This window comes from Hyperolius riggenbachi, chromosome 10 (genome assembly GCF_040937935.1).
Source record: "Hyperolius riggenbachi isolate aHypRig1 chromosome 10, aHypRig1.pri, whole genome shotgun sequence".
NCBI lineage: Eukaryota > Metazoa > Chordata > Amphibia > Anura > Hyperoliidae > Hyperolius > Hyperolius riggenbachi.
This window is the reverse complement of record NC_090655.1, coordinates 98,882,274-98,898,125: the sequence shown is the minus strand read 5'-3', so window position 1 is coordinate 98,898,125 and position 15,852 is coordinate 98,882,274. Positions and strand designations below refer to the sequence as shown.

Here is a 15,852-nt window from a genome sequence, read left to right as displayed (position 1 = left end):
TGCCGAATTGTTGGAGCCACATTGATTTCAATTGTTCTACTTCATAAATACTTAACCGACTTTGAATAGCTACAATCCTATGTCTGCCACTTTATCCATTTTATTTCAGACACTTGATCACAATGTTAGAACTGGCTATTGTCTTCTCTGCTACACATTTCCACTATTTAATCTCTCTCCTAGGTCTACGAATATAAAAGAGCAAGTAAGGAATGCATTACGACTTAAGCAATATCACAGACAACAGTTATTGTTATCAATGTAGAGATACTTCTAACCCACTTGGTCGCCTAGAATACAAAATACTGGCAATGTTGGATAAAGAATCACATGCTGAGTGCATCCGTGCTCAGTCACAATATTATCTGTTGCCTTAGCCAGACTGAATAATTTCCTTCAGGAGGGAAAGTAACTGTTGTTCTGTTTCTATAGTTCAGTTTTATTGGAAACATACTTAAAACGGACCTAAACTCTTGCACAGCAGACAAGGAATGCATAAATAGTTGCTGAGAAATTCACTGTATGGGTCTGATGCTGTTTGAGGTGGTAAGTAGCTTGCACATGCCAACTACATATCACCTGGCCAATTAGGATGATTCTCATTGGGCCACCTAGTGAACGAATGAGAAGCTCCAGCGGGACACTGAAAGATGCTTCTGCTGGGGCCTTCAGTAATAAGAGGATGGGGATGGCGGATTATGCGGGTAGCACAGAGCGACTGGGAGGTGACAATGCCAGAAGTGCCTGGCATGCTGTAGCAGGCAGCAGGGACTGGCAGGCGAGAACCCTTCAATCAAGATTTCAAGGGGAAAAAATTTAAAAGAATGACAGATGGAAAAAGAAGCAGAGGTTTTTTTTTCTCCCAATAAAGGTTTTTCGGTTTTGTTTTGTTTTTGTTCTTTTTTTTACTTTTATTCAATAGTTGGGTAAAGGTTCAAAATTGACCCTCTATATCTATTTACCTGGAAGGAGCAGGACATCTGGGCGTCCCCTTATTAAAGTGGACTGCCACATTCCGCATGCAGCTCCTATTTGGCACTGGAGGTTGGGAGGACCCCTTGTCTTTATATGGACATGGGTTCTGTAGGAGAGGGGGAGGCTTTGTCGTCTCTCTCTTACAGAGTCCCTCATATCATGGACTATGTGGGCAGTATGGCAGAGCCCCTCGCAGGTTGACTAGGTAGGGGCTATGCCAAATTTTGTATTAACTCCCTTGTCACCCATGCAGGCTGGTATGGCCAGGGTGGCTGAGTCAACCTGGGTGGGACTCCATCATACTGGCCACACCAGTCCACAAGGTCCATTATATGGGGGGAATCAATTTGATCAACTGATAGATTTGTAAGGTTCTGATTTACTGGTTATGATCATGTGTTAAACCAGGAAGTCATCACAGCAAATCAGAACCTTACAAATCTATCAGCTGATCAAACTGATCACATGCTTCTCCATGAGTCCATTTTTAATTCTCATTCCAGTGAATGAGAATCGTGGTGCAAATGGGAAATGCTGCATGCAGCATGTTTGCAATCAAAAGAAATTGCAAACGCGCCACCATCGCCGCAGTGTGATAATGTGCAGCAATGCTTTCCCGATCCATCACCAGGAACCCGACGCAACTTCCACTGTGAACCAAGTGTAAAGCACCCTTAATCCATCTACTGTTTTTTTTGTGTCGGTGCAAGCTTATTAAGGGCCCGTTTCCACTTGTGCGCTGCGAATTAGTCACGGAAAACGCAAAAACAAATTCGCACGCAGATGCGAATTTTACCGCAAATTTGTGGGCGTTTTTGCATATGTTAATGAGTATGCAAATTTAACCATGTCAGTGCCTGTGTGCTTTTACATTGATTTTATGCGAAAACGCCCTCGAATTTGCGGTATTCCCTATTAAATACATTGTATGCGAATCGCACAACGCAAGGCAGTGTGCGAATTCTGAGGGCTCTGCCGTGCAGATTCTTACTGCACAGAAAAATGCTCAGAAACAGTCCCATCCACTTGTATTGTCTATGCGAATCTGCATGCAGATTCACTCTAGTGGAAACGGGCCCTCAAAAGTATATTCCTGAAAACCAGTCATACACCAAAGTATAGCACAGTTACAGTGATCTTAAGGCCTTCCTTATGCAAATGATTTAGATAAGCTATGGTAACATAGAAAACATTGATGTAGAGGAAACATAATAGACATTACTCTTAGCTGACTTGCTCAGGGATTTGGAATACATCATACTTCACTCAAACTGATGCTCAAATCATGTTTGTCATTAGACAGCTTGACAGTGTTAAAATATGCAAAAGTCCATGTTTTGGCAGTTGTTCAATTTCAAGTTTGATAAATGGAGTGTTCTAAGTTGGCAGCATACATTAAAAAAAATTGACGTCAAAACCATTTTTATTCCAAAGTATAAAATATTTTTTTTTCCTTTTTTGCTTCTATAGCATGTATTCAAGATAATCAAAAAAATCTGCATTTAGACAGTGGGGCATTCACTTTTTCTCCTGAGTTTTCTCCTATGTAATATTTTCACACCTTGTCAATAAAAACCCTTTACAATACCAGCAGCAAGAAAATGGTCAAAATAATGTTAATAGTACTTTTTTACTTACTTCTTGGCACTTTTTAAATAAAAAAAAACAGCAGAAAAGGTGTTGTAAAAAGATGTAAAATTATCTCATTGGAGAAAACATGGGCCAGTGAGACTGGTTTTCTGAGACTGGTCAGCAGTTGATGGTTCAGGGGGTCATACTGGAAAATGTAGATCCATTTAAAAACAAAAATAAATGTCTCAATATATGGTAGCCAGGAGGGAGCAGGCATGCAATGCGCTTCACCAGATGCCATTCTTCATGAATTGACTAAAAAAACTGGATGTTACTTTATAGGAGGAAGTCATTAAAGGGAAGTTTGATATGTTCCTCTATCAATCTTGGGAGGAAGAGATTTACAGTATATTCTGGAGTATAAGACTACTTTTTAACCCTTAAAAATCTTCTGAAAAGTCAGTGGTTGTCTTATACGCTTGGTGTCATTGATGCCAGCTGCGAGATCTAAGAGGCGGAGAAGGAGGTAAATAGGATACAAGGGCGAGCCAGAAGGGTGAAAGAGGCACAGCGCAATCTATTCTTCCATACTACTCTGATAAACAGGGAGAACTGAGCAATCTGCTTATGGAGAGGGAGAGTTGACCAATCCAACCAGTCAATCACCTGTATAGTGTTATATACGGGTACCACATACAGTACAACAATATCTGTTCACATATAGCACCAGTATATGATTTTTTTGGGTGTGCGTTGGAAGAGGGGTAGTCTTGTACAGCGAGTATATCCCAAACTCTATATTTTAACTGGAAAATTTGGGGGGTCGTCTTATATGCCCAGTCACCTTATACGCCAGTAAAAAAATTTTCTACAGCAACAATAAATATTTTAAAAAGAATTTTATATGGCCAGAGAGCATTTTTACTTTTGCTTAGTATGGCTAAATCTCTAGCATACTTTGCTGAACTTGTCAGCATGGCTTTTTACTGACTGTTAGTGTTGGGCCGAACAGTTCGCCTGGCGAACCTCTCTGGGCCTCTTACTACTTCCGGATTGCAATGACCCGGAGTAGTACGCCTGCGCTGCCCGGCGGAGCGCGTCCTAGATCGCGCTCCTGTTGCCGGGCGCTCTCTGCGCATGAGTGTGACGTCACGCTCATGCGCAGAGAGTGCCCGGCAACGGGAGCGCGATCTAGGACGCGCTCCGCCGGGCAGCGCAGGCATACTACTCCGGGTCATTGTGACCCGGAAGTAGTAAGAGGCCCATGAATTTAGAGATGTTCGCCGGCGAACGGTTCGGGAACCGTTCGCCACATCTCTACTGACTGTATGATGGAAGTGCTAGGTGTGCAGTTTTGTTTTTATCTACTAATGGCTGATTAAGCTCAGCCTTTGCAGGTCATTTGGCTATACTCTCCATTTTCTGCAACTTATAAGGAAAAGCTTTTTGCAGAAGAAAAATAAGCAGTGGCCAGGGAGGGCTCTCCACCAAATCATGGAGTCTGCTTTTAAGGGAAGAATTCCTTATCCAGTTTTTGCATTTAACCCTTATCCACAAATGCTGAGCTGTACCACTAGAGCTGAATACTGATAAACTTAAGACCTAAAAAAAATTATAATCTTAAAAAAAAGAGTCCTCAGAGTCCTGATTAGGCTTGGGTTTGGAAGTAGAACTATATATATATAAAGTCTGTGTGGGTGTATGTATGTGTATGTATGTGTGTATATATATATATATATATATATATATATATATATATATACACACAGACACACAAAAGAGTATCACACAGAACAACCAGTCCGTTATTTGAATTCTGCAGTCTTGTAAATGAATATGAAGGTGTGCTCTGCTCTAGTTTAGTTGCTTACATGTAAGTGTTGCCATATTCATATTCATTTTGAAAAATTTGTGACATAATGACCCATTAATTTTAACGAAGCACACACTTATTTAAAGAGAACCCGAGGTGTGTTTAAAGAATGTTATCTGCATACAGAGGCTGGATCTGCCTATACAACCCAGCCTCTGTTGCTATCCCAAACCCCCCTAATGTCCCCCTGCACTCTGCAATCCCTCATAAATCACAGCCGAGCTGTGAGGCTGTGTTTACATCTGTAGTGTCAGTCTCAGCTGCTCCCCCGCCTCCTGCATAGCTCCGGTCCCTGCCCCCGTTCCTTCCCTCCAATCAGCAGGGAGGGAAAGGATGCAGGCGGGGACTAGAGTTCTGCAGGAGGAGGGGAGAGCAGCAGACTGACACTATAGAGATAAACACAGCCAGCTCTGACAAGCTGTTTGTCAGCAGCGTGGCTGTGATTTATGAGGGATTGCAGAGTGCAGGGGGACCATAGGGGGGTTTGGGATAGCAACAGAGGCTGGGCTGTATAGGCAGATCCAGCCTCTGTATGCAGATAATATTCTTCAAACCCACCTCGGGTTCTCTTTAAAAAGAAAAATGTGTTGACCAGTGTTATATATGTCTGCTAAGAGGATCAGTTTGCACAGGTTTAGCTATTGCAAAGCCAAGTTCCAGAATGTCCTTTAGTTTATGGATTTCTCTTACTCCCTGAAGATTAAGGCATGGCAAAAAAAAAATACTGCTACCCCGAAAACTGTTCAGACTTTGCTAAAGTGCCTGAAATAATCACAAATGGTTGTCCATGCTATTTTTGTATGTATGGAGAATTAAAGCTGAATTAAAGCTGACCTGAATTCTTGCACAGGAGACCAGGAAAACACAGAGAAATCAACCCCTGTGTGTATTTATAGGAAACAGCCTGTCTAATTCTCCCTTGTCAGTAAGTAATCACAAGTGTAATTTGAGCAGTCAGCTCTGTGAAGTGGGTGTGCCAAGTTATGTGCTTATATGTACACACAGGAGCTTAACGCTTTCTGTGCCCTCATTAAAGTAGACACTGCAGATGTATTATGCAAGCTGTAACAAATATTTTTTTTTATGTTATTATTATTATTATTATTATGCTGTTGCTTATCTTTAGGAAGTTTGGGTTTAGGTACACTTTAAGCAGAGTGAAGAGCCAGTTATCTTTCAGGCTGCTGTTTTGAAAGAGTGTTGCGATTTAAACGAACTATAGGATTTGATCCAAGTAGTTGTGTAAATGAATACTGTGTAATGTGCAACATCCACACTTATCTTTTCACAGCTGCATTGAATCAGTCAGAATTAAGGCGATAAAAACATTCTGCTCTTGCCGAATCACTTGAATTGACCTTAAAAAAATGAATCTGTCTCTGATTCCATTTTTGCTCTTTCATATATCTCACAGCTACTGTGTATGTGAATAACTTTTACTTCATATAATTCATGCAGTGAGCATTAGTTATTTAACCATGCTACTTTACCTAATGACTTAATAGAACTGTGGTGTTTGTTTGATATGTACCACTGCTACAGGAATCACAGTGGTGTTTTGTGATGCTTGCAGTTAAGCATTTTTTAGTGAGAGAGAGCATTAGTTTCATGTCCCTTATGACTTTCAGCCATTATAAATGTTCATTTTATTTAACCTGCTGTGCAGTTTGCTGCCTAAATGTCAAATCCATGAAAGCTGTTTGCAAACCAAGCGTGGCTGAGGGGTGTTTAGTGCTATGCTAGTTACAACTTCAGGCTTGTCAAGTTTTAGAAACTGTAATATCTATGTCTAACTTCACAATTAAATAATATCTCCATTCTTAGGAGTGAACAAACATTTGTAGGCTTAACGTGGACTTCACATATTTAATTGAAACAATGAAGGAGAATTCCACACAGAGGCACTTGAGTGGTAGCACAATAGATCTTTTAATTTGTCTTCTATCTTAAAGTGTTAATTTACTTACACTGAAAGTGTACCATAGCCAAAGTTCAGGTATAAAATCAAATACTTACCTAAGGGGAGAGAAGCCTCTGGATCCTAATGGAGCTTGCCTCCGTGTCCTCCGGTCTCCTGTTGCCATGCGCAAACACTACAAAGATTACAGACAACGGTCTGTAGGTTATCTGATTGAAGCCTCACTTCTCCAGCACACATACAGCCGAATTGAAGAAAAAAAAGGTCCGCACTTGTCACGAGAGGTGAACTTTATTGAAGGACGTATCCATAAACAGCCAAGGCAACATCTATGTAGCTAACATGTTTCGGACAATCTGTCCTTAGTCATAGCTAACACGATTATGGCTAGATGGCAAGATAAGTAGGAATCCCAATGTATTGTAAACGCCCATAACTCCGCCTATAAGGAAGGAAGGAGGAGTAAGCAATAGAGATGGGCGAAAACACTGGGATAGCCGACAATCATGCCAAATCTATATGTTTAAAATATGCAAATATACAAAAATACAAAACATCTTTTTATATAAAAATATGTAAAAAACACATAATGCAAAAGAAACAAGTGAAATCCCATAAACATAGACAGAAGCATCACTATAACCAGGTTGAAATATTGTAAAGCATGCTGACAGCAATGTCTCAATGAAAAGCATCACAAAAAGATGGATGGGTTAAGGGGAAGGAGGGGGGGAGGGAAAAAGAGGGTGCCTGGGGGGGGGGGGGGCAGGAAGGAAGAGAAGGGAAAAGAAGGGAAAAGGGAGAGGGAGGGAAGGGGAAACAGGAGGGAAGGAAAGAAGGGAGGGAAGGGAAAAGGGGGAAGGGAGGAGGGGAGGTGACCAAGGAATGAACATCCAACTCATATAATGGCTGCCAAGTCCCATCTAGCATTCATGCCATGCGGGATCCTGGTATTCATTTGAAAAATCCATAGAGCTTCTTTCCGTAACAACTTTTTATATAGGTCACCCCCCCTTTTTGTAGTAACCACCTTCTCGACCCCACAAAAAGAGAAACTCGTCATGTCCCCCTCATGCACATCTCGAAAATGTTTGGCCACATTCGTGATGTTGGAAGTGTGCCAACCAGCGCCCAAATAATGTTCAGCTATTCTCTGTCTCAAAGGCCGGGTCGTGCACCCCACATACTGTAATGAACAAGCTCCACAAGTAATGAGGTACACTACATAGCAAGTGCCACAATTAATGAATTGTCTGATTTTGAACCCCCGGCCATTCGAGACAGAGACAGCAGTTTTGGATGTCCTATGGGCATGACAGTATCTACAGGTGGAAATGCCACATTTGTAGGAACCCACTGTGGACAACCAGGTTTTCCCCGGAGACCCTGAGCAAAATAAGCTAGGAGATAACAACTGCCCTAAAGTGGGGGCACGTCTACTGGCAAACTTGACACCACCCCCCAGAACTTGTGAGAGGTCACCATCTGCCTGCAAAATCGGAAGATATTTTTTCATAATATCAATCACCTGTTTGTATTCCATGGAATATGAGGTAACAAATGTGAGTCCGAAAGACTCCTGTTGGTCTAAATGTGGGGAAGAATTGATTAGCTCGGACCTAGATTTATTGGCAACTCTGGACCTGCCTCGTTTGACACACCATTCAGGATACCCCCTAGCTTTCAGACGGCTTTCTACGATGTCCATTTCCCGAGTCAAACTACTCTTATCAGAACAATTGCGCTTGGCCCGTGTGAATTCGCCCAGGGGAATACCACGGATGGTGTGTGCTGGGTGACAACTATCTGCTCTCAAGACAGTATTCCCACTACAGGGTTTCCTATAAGTGGATGTGAGGATGTTCCCTTGGCCATCATCCCCCCTCAACACAAGATCCAAGTAGCTAATCGAATCCCGACCAACCTGATGAGTGAACTGAAGGTTTAGGTTATTGTCGTTGAAGTAATCCAACAGCAAATCAACCTCATTGGCATCACCCCTCCAAATCAGTAACAGGTCGTCGATGTACCTCCCGTACCACACGATGTTCTCTAACAGACGGCAGCTTCCCCCAAAAATGAAGCGCTCCTCCCACCACCCCATATAAAGATTAGCCAGGGATGGTGAGAATTTGGCACCCATAGAGGCACCTCGCCTCTGGAGGAAGAAGCTGCCGTCAAACATGAAATAATTGTGGGCCAGGAGGTACTCGACGGCCATCAGGATGAAGGTACGAACATCCTCTGGGTAATCGGAATAATTGGCGAGATGAAAATCCAGGGCCTCCAAAGCCTGTGCATGAGGGATGCAAGAATACAGTGACTTGACATCTATAGTAACCCATAGATAGTCACCCCGCCATTGAAAATCCTCCAGACTAGCCAGTAGGTGCTTGGTATCCCTCACATAACCCGGCAGTCGTCTAACCAGCGGCTGTAGGAGGGAATCAACCCAACATCCCAGGCGCTCCCCCAGAGAACCAATACCGGCTACAATGGGCCTGCCCTCCGGGGGAGAGCCCGGTTTGTGGATCTTAGGCAGGTGGTGAAAAATAGGCACAATGGGGGTTTTTACCTCCAAGTAAGCAGCCATTTTATGGTCAAAAATGCCCATACTTACTCCACAAGACAGCAGGCTTGATAATTTCTCTAAAAATGCTTGTGTGGGATCTGCCCTCAAAGCTAAATATGTGTCCTTATCTTTGAGTTGTCTTAGAGCTTCCTCCCTGTAAGCCTCCCCATCCATCACCACAACCGATCCGCCCTTATCAGCATTTTTAATAACAATTTTGTTGTTTGATTGTAAGTTCTTAATGGCGGCACGCTCGGGTGCGGTGATGTTAGGGGCACCCACCTGGATCGAACTCCCAGCCAATTTGATCAACTCCTTTTCTACCAACTTCTGAAAATTTTCAATGTGAGACGTTCTCTCTGAAAATGGGTAGTAGTCGGGATTCTTCACCTGGATTTGTTTGGCGTCCTCTAAGGTCACCAAACCTGTATTGGCAGACATCAACTTATCTAAAGTCCACCTGGTATGGATATCAGCAAAATTACCAATATTATGTATATCAAAGCCATGTGAAGAACCCCCTGGCTGTTGAGCCTCCTGTTCACGATCAAAGTGCTTCCTAAGTAGTAAAGTTCGAACAAATCGATTAACATCGAGAATGGTGTCAAAAAGGTTAAAGTGACAGGTGGGTGCAAACGACAAACCCTTTGAAAGAACCTTTATTTCTGTTTCATTTAAAACATATTTAGACAGATTCACAACATTGTTATGGTGATCACCCACATCTCCATTCGACTGGCAGGTTTTTCGATTTCTTACACCTGCTCGTCGTGTTTTTTTGCCCTGCCCCCTTTCTTTTTGTAGTGTTTCTGTCTCTTGTAATAGGCTGGCTGAGGTTGTGAGTTTTTTTCAACTGCAGCTTGCCCTGTATGCACCGCCTGAGCCTGTGATCTATTCTGCGACTGATCGCGGCCACCACTGGCCTGTTTAGGAATAACAGCAGTGCCAGATGGTGTACGACTGTCAATAATCTCTGGTGAGCTAAAACTGACCCTGCGTCCTCGTCTATCTCTCGATCTTGATCTATTCCGATATGGCCTGGGTGATCTATGGATGCTCTCCCAACGGCCCCACTCATATACGACATTTTTTGAATAATCTTCAGTATCTCTAATATACTTAGTACGTTTCATATCAGTAATCATGATCTCTAATTTCATAATATTATCTAACATTTTTTTGTTCAAATCGTTATACATTTCTACATTATGAGATTTACAAATAGTGCTCTTGATTTCATCAACTTTCAATTTTAAATCAACAAGCTTATTTTCTTCATAAGAGATGATAAGACGCATCAACCGTAACGAACAGTCTGTAAGTATCTCGTTCCATTCTACCACAAACTGTTCTGAATAGATAGTGGTAGGTACTTTTTTGATCCGCAAGCCCCGAGGAATGATTTCCTCAGCCACATATTGTTTTAAGCTTGACAGATCCCACCATACTTTGGTCTCTTTGGCTAAAACATCCTCAAAACGCTGAAATGCAGTCCTCATATTGAAATCAGGGTCTAGGTTTGAAACATTAGAGTTCTTAGAGAATACTGTCGCAAATTTGTGTCTGTGCGAGTGTAGCTGCACCTGCGCAGTAAGCTGAAGCTGCTCATGCATGCTCTGAGCATGGCTGCACTTGTGTCAGCATGGGAGTAGGGCCCAATATGCAGGAGGGTCTTAGAGGATATAGACAGAAGCCCCACTAGGACCCAGAGGCTTCCCTTCCCATAGGTAAACATTTGTTTCTGTTCTCTTTAAGTGAACATGGGCTCTGGATGTATGTTTGGGTATTGTTTTTGTTTTTTTCATAATGGACATTGTATATTATCATCTTTACGAAGAATGCATGTTTACTTTTCCTTCTGATTTACTATACTCAGGATATCCTCACTTACAGCATGGAAGATTTGCTTACTGAGAGATAGGAAAGCTGCCTCCTCCATACCCCATGTCAATTAGCATTTTTAGAAAAGAAAATGCAAATTATGGTATGAAGAATGCTATTTTCCTCCTTTACACATGAACAGTCATAAACCCTCTGCACTCAAACACTCTCAACAAGTAATTGCTGGAACTCTACTAATGGTAAAAACAACTAGCATGCGAGCTGAACTTGGTTGCACTAATGTAGAATACTTGATTCTAAAAGGGATTGCATGCAAAAGCATTCTGTACTACACCCTTTTACCAATGTTGTTGTGCCCTTCCCTTTCAAATGGAACCACCATGCTGGTGAAAGGGTTTATGCATTTCTTATATTCTTGAATTGTATACTTAGTTATGGCCATACTAAATCGAAACAATCCTATTTCAATTTTTCTTACAGCACTTACAAATGTGAAATTGTGGGCAATCGATCGACAATGTTTTCAAACTATAATGATGAGGACGGGGCTAATCAAACACACCGAATATATGGAGTTTTTAAAAAGGTATGTGTTCTTTTTAAACCAGAAGGTCTTTGGATGGAGTATTCTTTGAAAAAGGTTGTTTATTATTGCTTACTTAATACATGGTTTACATGATGGATACAATACAATACTAGCAATGTGCACTTTCTATCTTTACACATAATGTGCTGTTTTTGATGTAAAAAATTTGAAGGGTCACAATTCTAATTTTTTTTTCAGAAGGCTACAGGTTTTCTTTAAAAAAAAAAAAAAACAAAGTTACATACTCACCTAAGAAGAGGGCTCCTATATAGCCTTCCCAGTCCTGTCTCAGTCTCCTCTCCTTGTTCTTTTACTGTCCCCCTGTTTAAATTTACTGCTGGCAGCATCTTTGGGTCTCCTCACAAATGTTTCAGAAGACCCAAAGGCTTCTTCAACATTAAAGATAGACCACTGCAATGAGGGCTCAGCGGTGGGAAGCAGGGAGGATCGGAAAGGTTTTAAGGAATTCAGAAATGTATCTCTACTTAGGTAAGTATGTAACTTTTATTTTTTTAAGAAGGCTACAGGTATCCTTTAAATAGACCCAGCTGCATGTTGGGCACAAACAGGAATGAAATGGAGTACTGATAACACTATCGTAATAGACCTAATGTGCAAATAAAATAGCCCAAATATGTAAAGTAATCGGTTATACACAGCCATAGGCAGAAACGGATGGAGTTGCCGGGAGTGGCAGTTAAAGCAGTCCTAGCATAAAGCAGTGCTAATGTGAAAAGCACAAATGTACTGTCTGTGGCTGCTTCAGATTTCGAGGGGGGGGGGGGGGGGGGCTCAAAAGGGGCACAATGGTTGGCAAGCGGGGCTCACATGGGCACACCCCCCAAAAAAGGAAAGGAGCGAGTGGGCATACTAAGCGCACCATGTGAGGTAATGCCAGGTATAGGTGCCACCAGTATAGGTAGCTTAGTTGCCTCAGTATATGTAATAAAGTTGTCCCCAGTATAGGTAATAAAACACTATATATGCTTGTTGTAGAGAGCTATAGAATTATATAAAATGTAACTTTTAATAAACATTAGCAGTATTGTCTATGTGGTTTACTTTCTATGTGACATAAGAGGTAAAAATATGTCAGAATACCCTACAGGAAAAATGTCAGAACACTTCTGCATTTCAAGCGCTGGAGTGCAACGTCACCGTCACCACAGGGTCTGCCTTCAATGCCGCTCACTGTACTTCCGCTAATAAGGAAGCACAGTGGGCAGTATTGAAGGCGGAGACCTGTGGCGACAGTGACGTTGCACTCCAGTGCTTGGAATGCAGAAGTGAAGTGAATAATTCTCCGCCCACCTGCCTGCCGCCGATATATGGAGGGGGAGAGAAGGAGAAGGAGGGACCCAGGAGAGGGAGGGGGGGTTCTGCCCCCCTCCCTGCTGCTGTCCCTCCTTCTAGCGCTGCTTCCCCTCCTTCTCTGCCACTGCGGGCGGTCGGTCGGGGGCCGGGGGGGCTCAGATGATGTCAGCTGGGGCTTGAGCCCGGGTAAGCCCCAGTGTGGAGCTGCCACTGTGTACTGTGAGTGATGAACAGTTGTATAAATGTACAGACTATTATCAATGGGAAAGTTATGGTAAGCATTGGGTAGCCAGTGTGTCTTCAAATCTGTGAGTGAATATTTAGTTTCTATGCTCACATGTAAGAAATGCTGGTGTGTACAATAGTTCACTAAAACGACGATGGATGTACTCACCAGGAATGTACTTTTCATCTAGTCATAAACATTCAGCTATCAGTATCTGCATTTTACATTTCCCTGCTGTATTTATTTTTAGATTTGTAAGAAGTCTGAAATGCTGATCCAAAATGTTTGAATGGATTAGAGAGATAAATGTGAAAAGGGATTTTCTCTTCACAGATTTTATATTTGTTTTCAAGGGAGATATTTGACACTAAGCTCTTCAACCTTTGACCACCATAGAGCTCCTCCAGACAACTGACAGGCTTAATAATGGACACAGCTTTAATACCACAAGCTATACATTATCTAAATACAGCTTTAAATATATTTTTAGAACAAACTAAGTGATCTAGTAATCCCACATTATTCATTTTACATTAATATTTGTTGAACATTTTCCACACAATGTTTGCCAATGTTTTCATATGGCCTGAACATGTATTTTAAAATATTCACAGCATTGTATTGTATTAGATTTCAGACATGGTAAATTATCCTTCCCTCTATGTGGCTGAGTCTAACCCCCAAAAATAAAGAGAATGTTAATTGTGGTGTGATCCCCCCCCCCCCCAACCCCATAAAACAAGGTACTTGTATAAGGAGATAAAAATGATAATGTATCCAGATACCCGTGATGGTGGTAATTATGTGCTAACAATATCAGGCTGCTCTCTGGTATCCAGGTTTTTTTCTTTTTTAGTTCCTTGAAAGATGAGCAATTAGCGGTTGCCAGTAGAGATGGCCCAAACCTCCCGAGTTTCGGTTCACGAACCGCAAACTTCCGCAAAAGTTCGGTTCGTGCGAACTTTCCTGAACCGCAATAGTCTTCAATGGGGAGGCGAACTTTGAAAACTACAAACACTTATTCTGGCCAGAAAAGTGATGGAAAAGATGTTTCAAGGGGTCTAACATCTGAGTTTTTTGCATGGCGGAGTGGGATAGACGCCAAAAGTCCAGGGGAAAAAATCTGGATTTGACGCAAAGCAGTGTTTTAAGGGCAGAAATCACGTTGAATGCTAAATTGCAGGCCTAAAGTGCTTTAAAACATCTTACATGTGTATACATCAATCAGGGAGTGTAATTAGAGTACTGCTTCACACTGACACACCAAAATCAATGTGTAACGCACCGCAAACAGCTGTTTGTGTTGTGACGGCCGTGCTGGACTGGTGCGCACCATGGCGAGAGTGCAGGCGATAGCGGTTTTCAAACCCATATGGTCACCAGGCTGAGGTAGCTCAATGACAGAACAACAGTAATTGTCCAGCTGGTCGAATTTGGTCTGTCCACAATGAAGCAATGACCTTATTGTCTTTGGTGTGCACTCATATAGCAGTTGGTCATTGCTTCATTGTGATACGCAAGCCCCTTCACTGCGGCAAGGTAACGATCACGAAGGGGGATTGACACATGTACATGCCTTTTGTTTTGTTGTTGCAGCCGCAGTGCAGCCAGAAAAATTAGGCAGGAATGTACACGCACCAGAAAAAGTATTATAGCGGCCACTGCTAGCAGCGGCCTTAAAAATTCAGGAATCCACCTGGAGTCCTGGACCCTGTTGGTGGTGGCGGAGAAGGCAGTCAAGCGGCCTGCAGGCAGAGATGTTGTGTGGGGACTGACTTGGTCTTGGGGCAGGCAGTCACACGGCGTGCAGGCAGAGATGCTGTGTGTGGGGACTGACTTAGTCTTCGGGCAGGCCTAAGCGTGCTTTGCAAACCAGGCATCCGTGTTCAGATGGACCCTTGACCCAACTCTGTGTGCCAGAGATGTCACCACTTGCCTTTCAATATCACAGTACAGTTTAGGTATCGCCTTTTTTGAGAAAAAATTTCGGCCTGGTATCTTCCACTGCAGTGTGTGGCTTTGCTTTTGTGTGCTGCTTTTCCTCAGGTAGTCATTCCATTCCAGTTTGTGCTTTGTAATCATGTGCCTTCGTAAGGTAGTTGTCCCTACGCGGGTCTTGGTCTTTCCACGGCTCAATGTTTGGTTGTAGAGAGTACAGATGGCATTGCTCTCATCTGAGGCAGACACACAAAAAAATTTCCACACCGCTGAGCCCTGAGGGGATGGCACTTTGGTGGTGGCGGCCCACTGACACTGTGTGCGCTCACGTAGGTAGGTGGGTGCACTGTGAACAACAGGTAGTTATATGCAGTGATGGGTATTATAATGTGCACCTGTCACACACAGACAGGTACCGGACAGACACAGTAACACTGCGTGCGCTCACGTAGGTAGGTGGGTGCACTGTGAACAACAGGTAGTTATATGCAGTTATGGATATTACAAATCTGCATCTGGCACAGTAGTAATTATACCATCAAGGGGCCAAAGGCCAGCTGTGACTGACTGACAGGGCTGTATATAATGCAAGTGGGCCACACAAAAAAAAAAATGGATCACAGGAACAAGATTAGCTCTCAAAAGAGCTGTTGAGGGGTGCTTTTTTTTTAGCAATAAGAATTAGCAAGGAGCAAGCTAACACGCCTACAAGAGCCTAACTAAGCTTTCCCTAGAGGTCTCTGCACAGCAGCTTTCCCTTCTCTAATTACTGCAGGCACATGAGTGATTGAAAAGCCTGACGCTGCCTGCCTTTTATAAGGGGGGATGGGGCTCCAGGAGGGAGTGTAGCCGGATTGGCTACAATGTGCCTGCTGACTGTGATGTAGAGGGTCAAAGTTGACCCTAATGATGCACTATGGGGGTGAATCGAACTTCCGGAAAAGTTTGCGGTTCTCCGCGAACGCGAACCATTCGCCGGCGAACCGTTCAGGCTATCTCTAGTTGCCAGTAACGTCTTTTCACGTGGGGAACACAT

General features: G+C 42.8%; 1 protein-coding gene across 6 annotated transcripts in view; it reads left to right on the top strand.

Moving 5' to 3' along the window:
- The window catches only part of PRKG1 (protein kinase cGMP-dependent 1), a 1,426,855-nt gene that overhangs the window by 1,019,007 nt on the left and 391,996 nt on the right, over window positions 1–15,852 (top strand). For all 6 annotated transcript variants that reach the window (XR_011024535.1, XM_068258259.1, XM_068258261.1 and 3 more), the window contains exon 4: window positions 11,233–11,338. Coding sequence is in view for 5 of the 6 variants with exons in the window: in XM_068258259.1 (XP_068114360.1) it covers window positions 11,233–11,338 (106 nt within the window). In the remaining variant the exon portion in view is untranslated. The remainder of the gene's footprint in view (window positions 1–11,232; window positions 11,339–15,852) is intronic.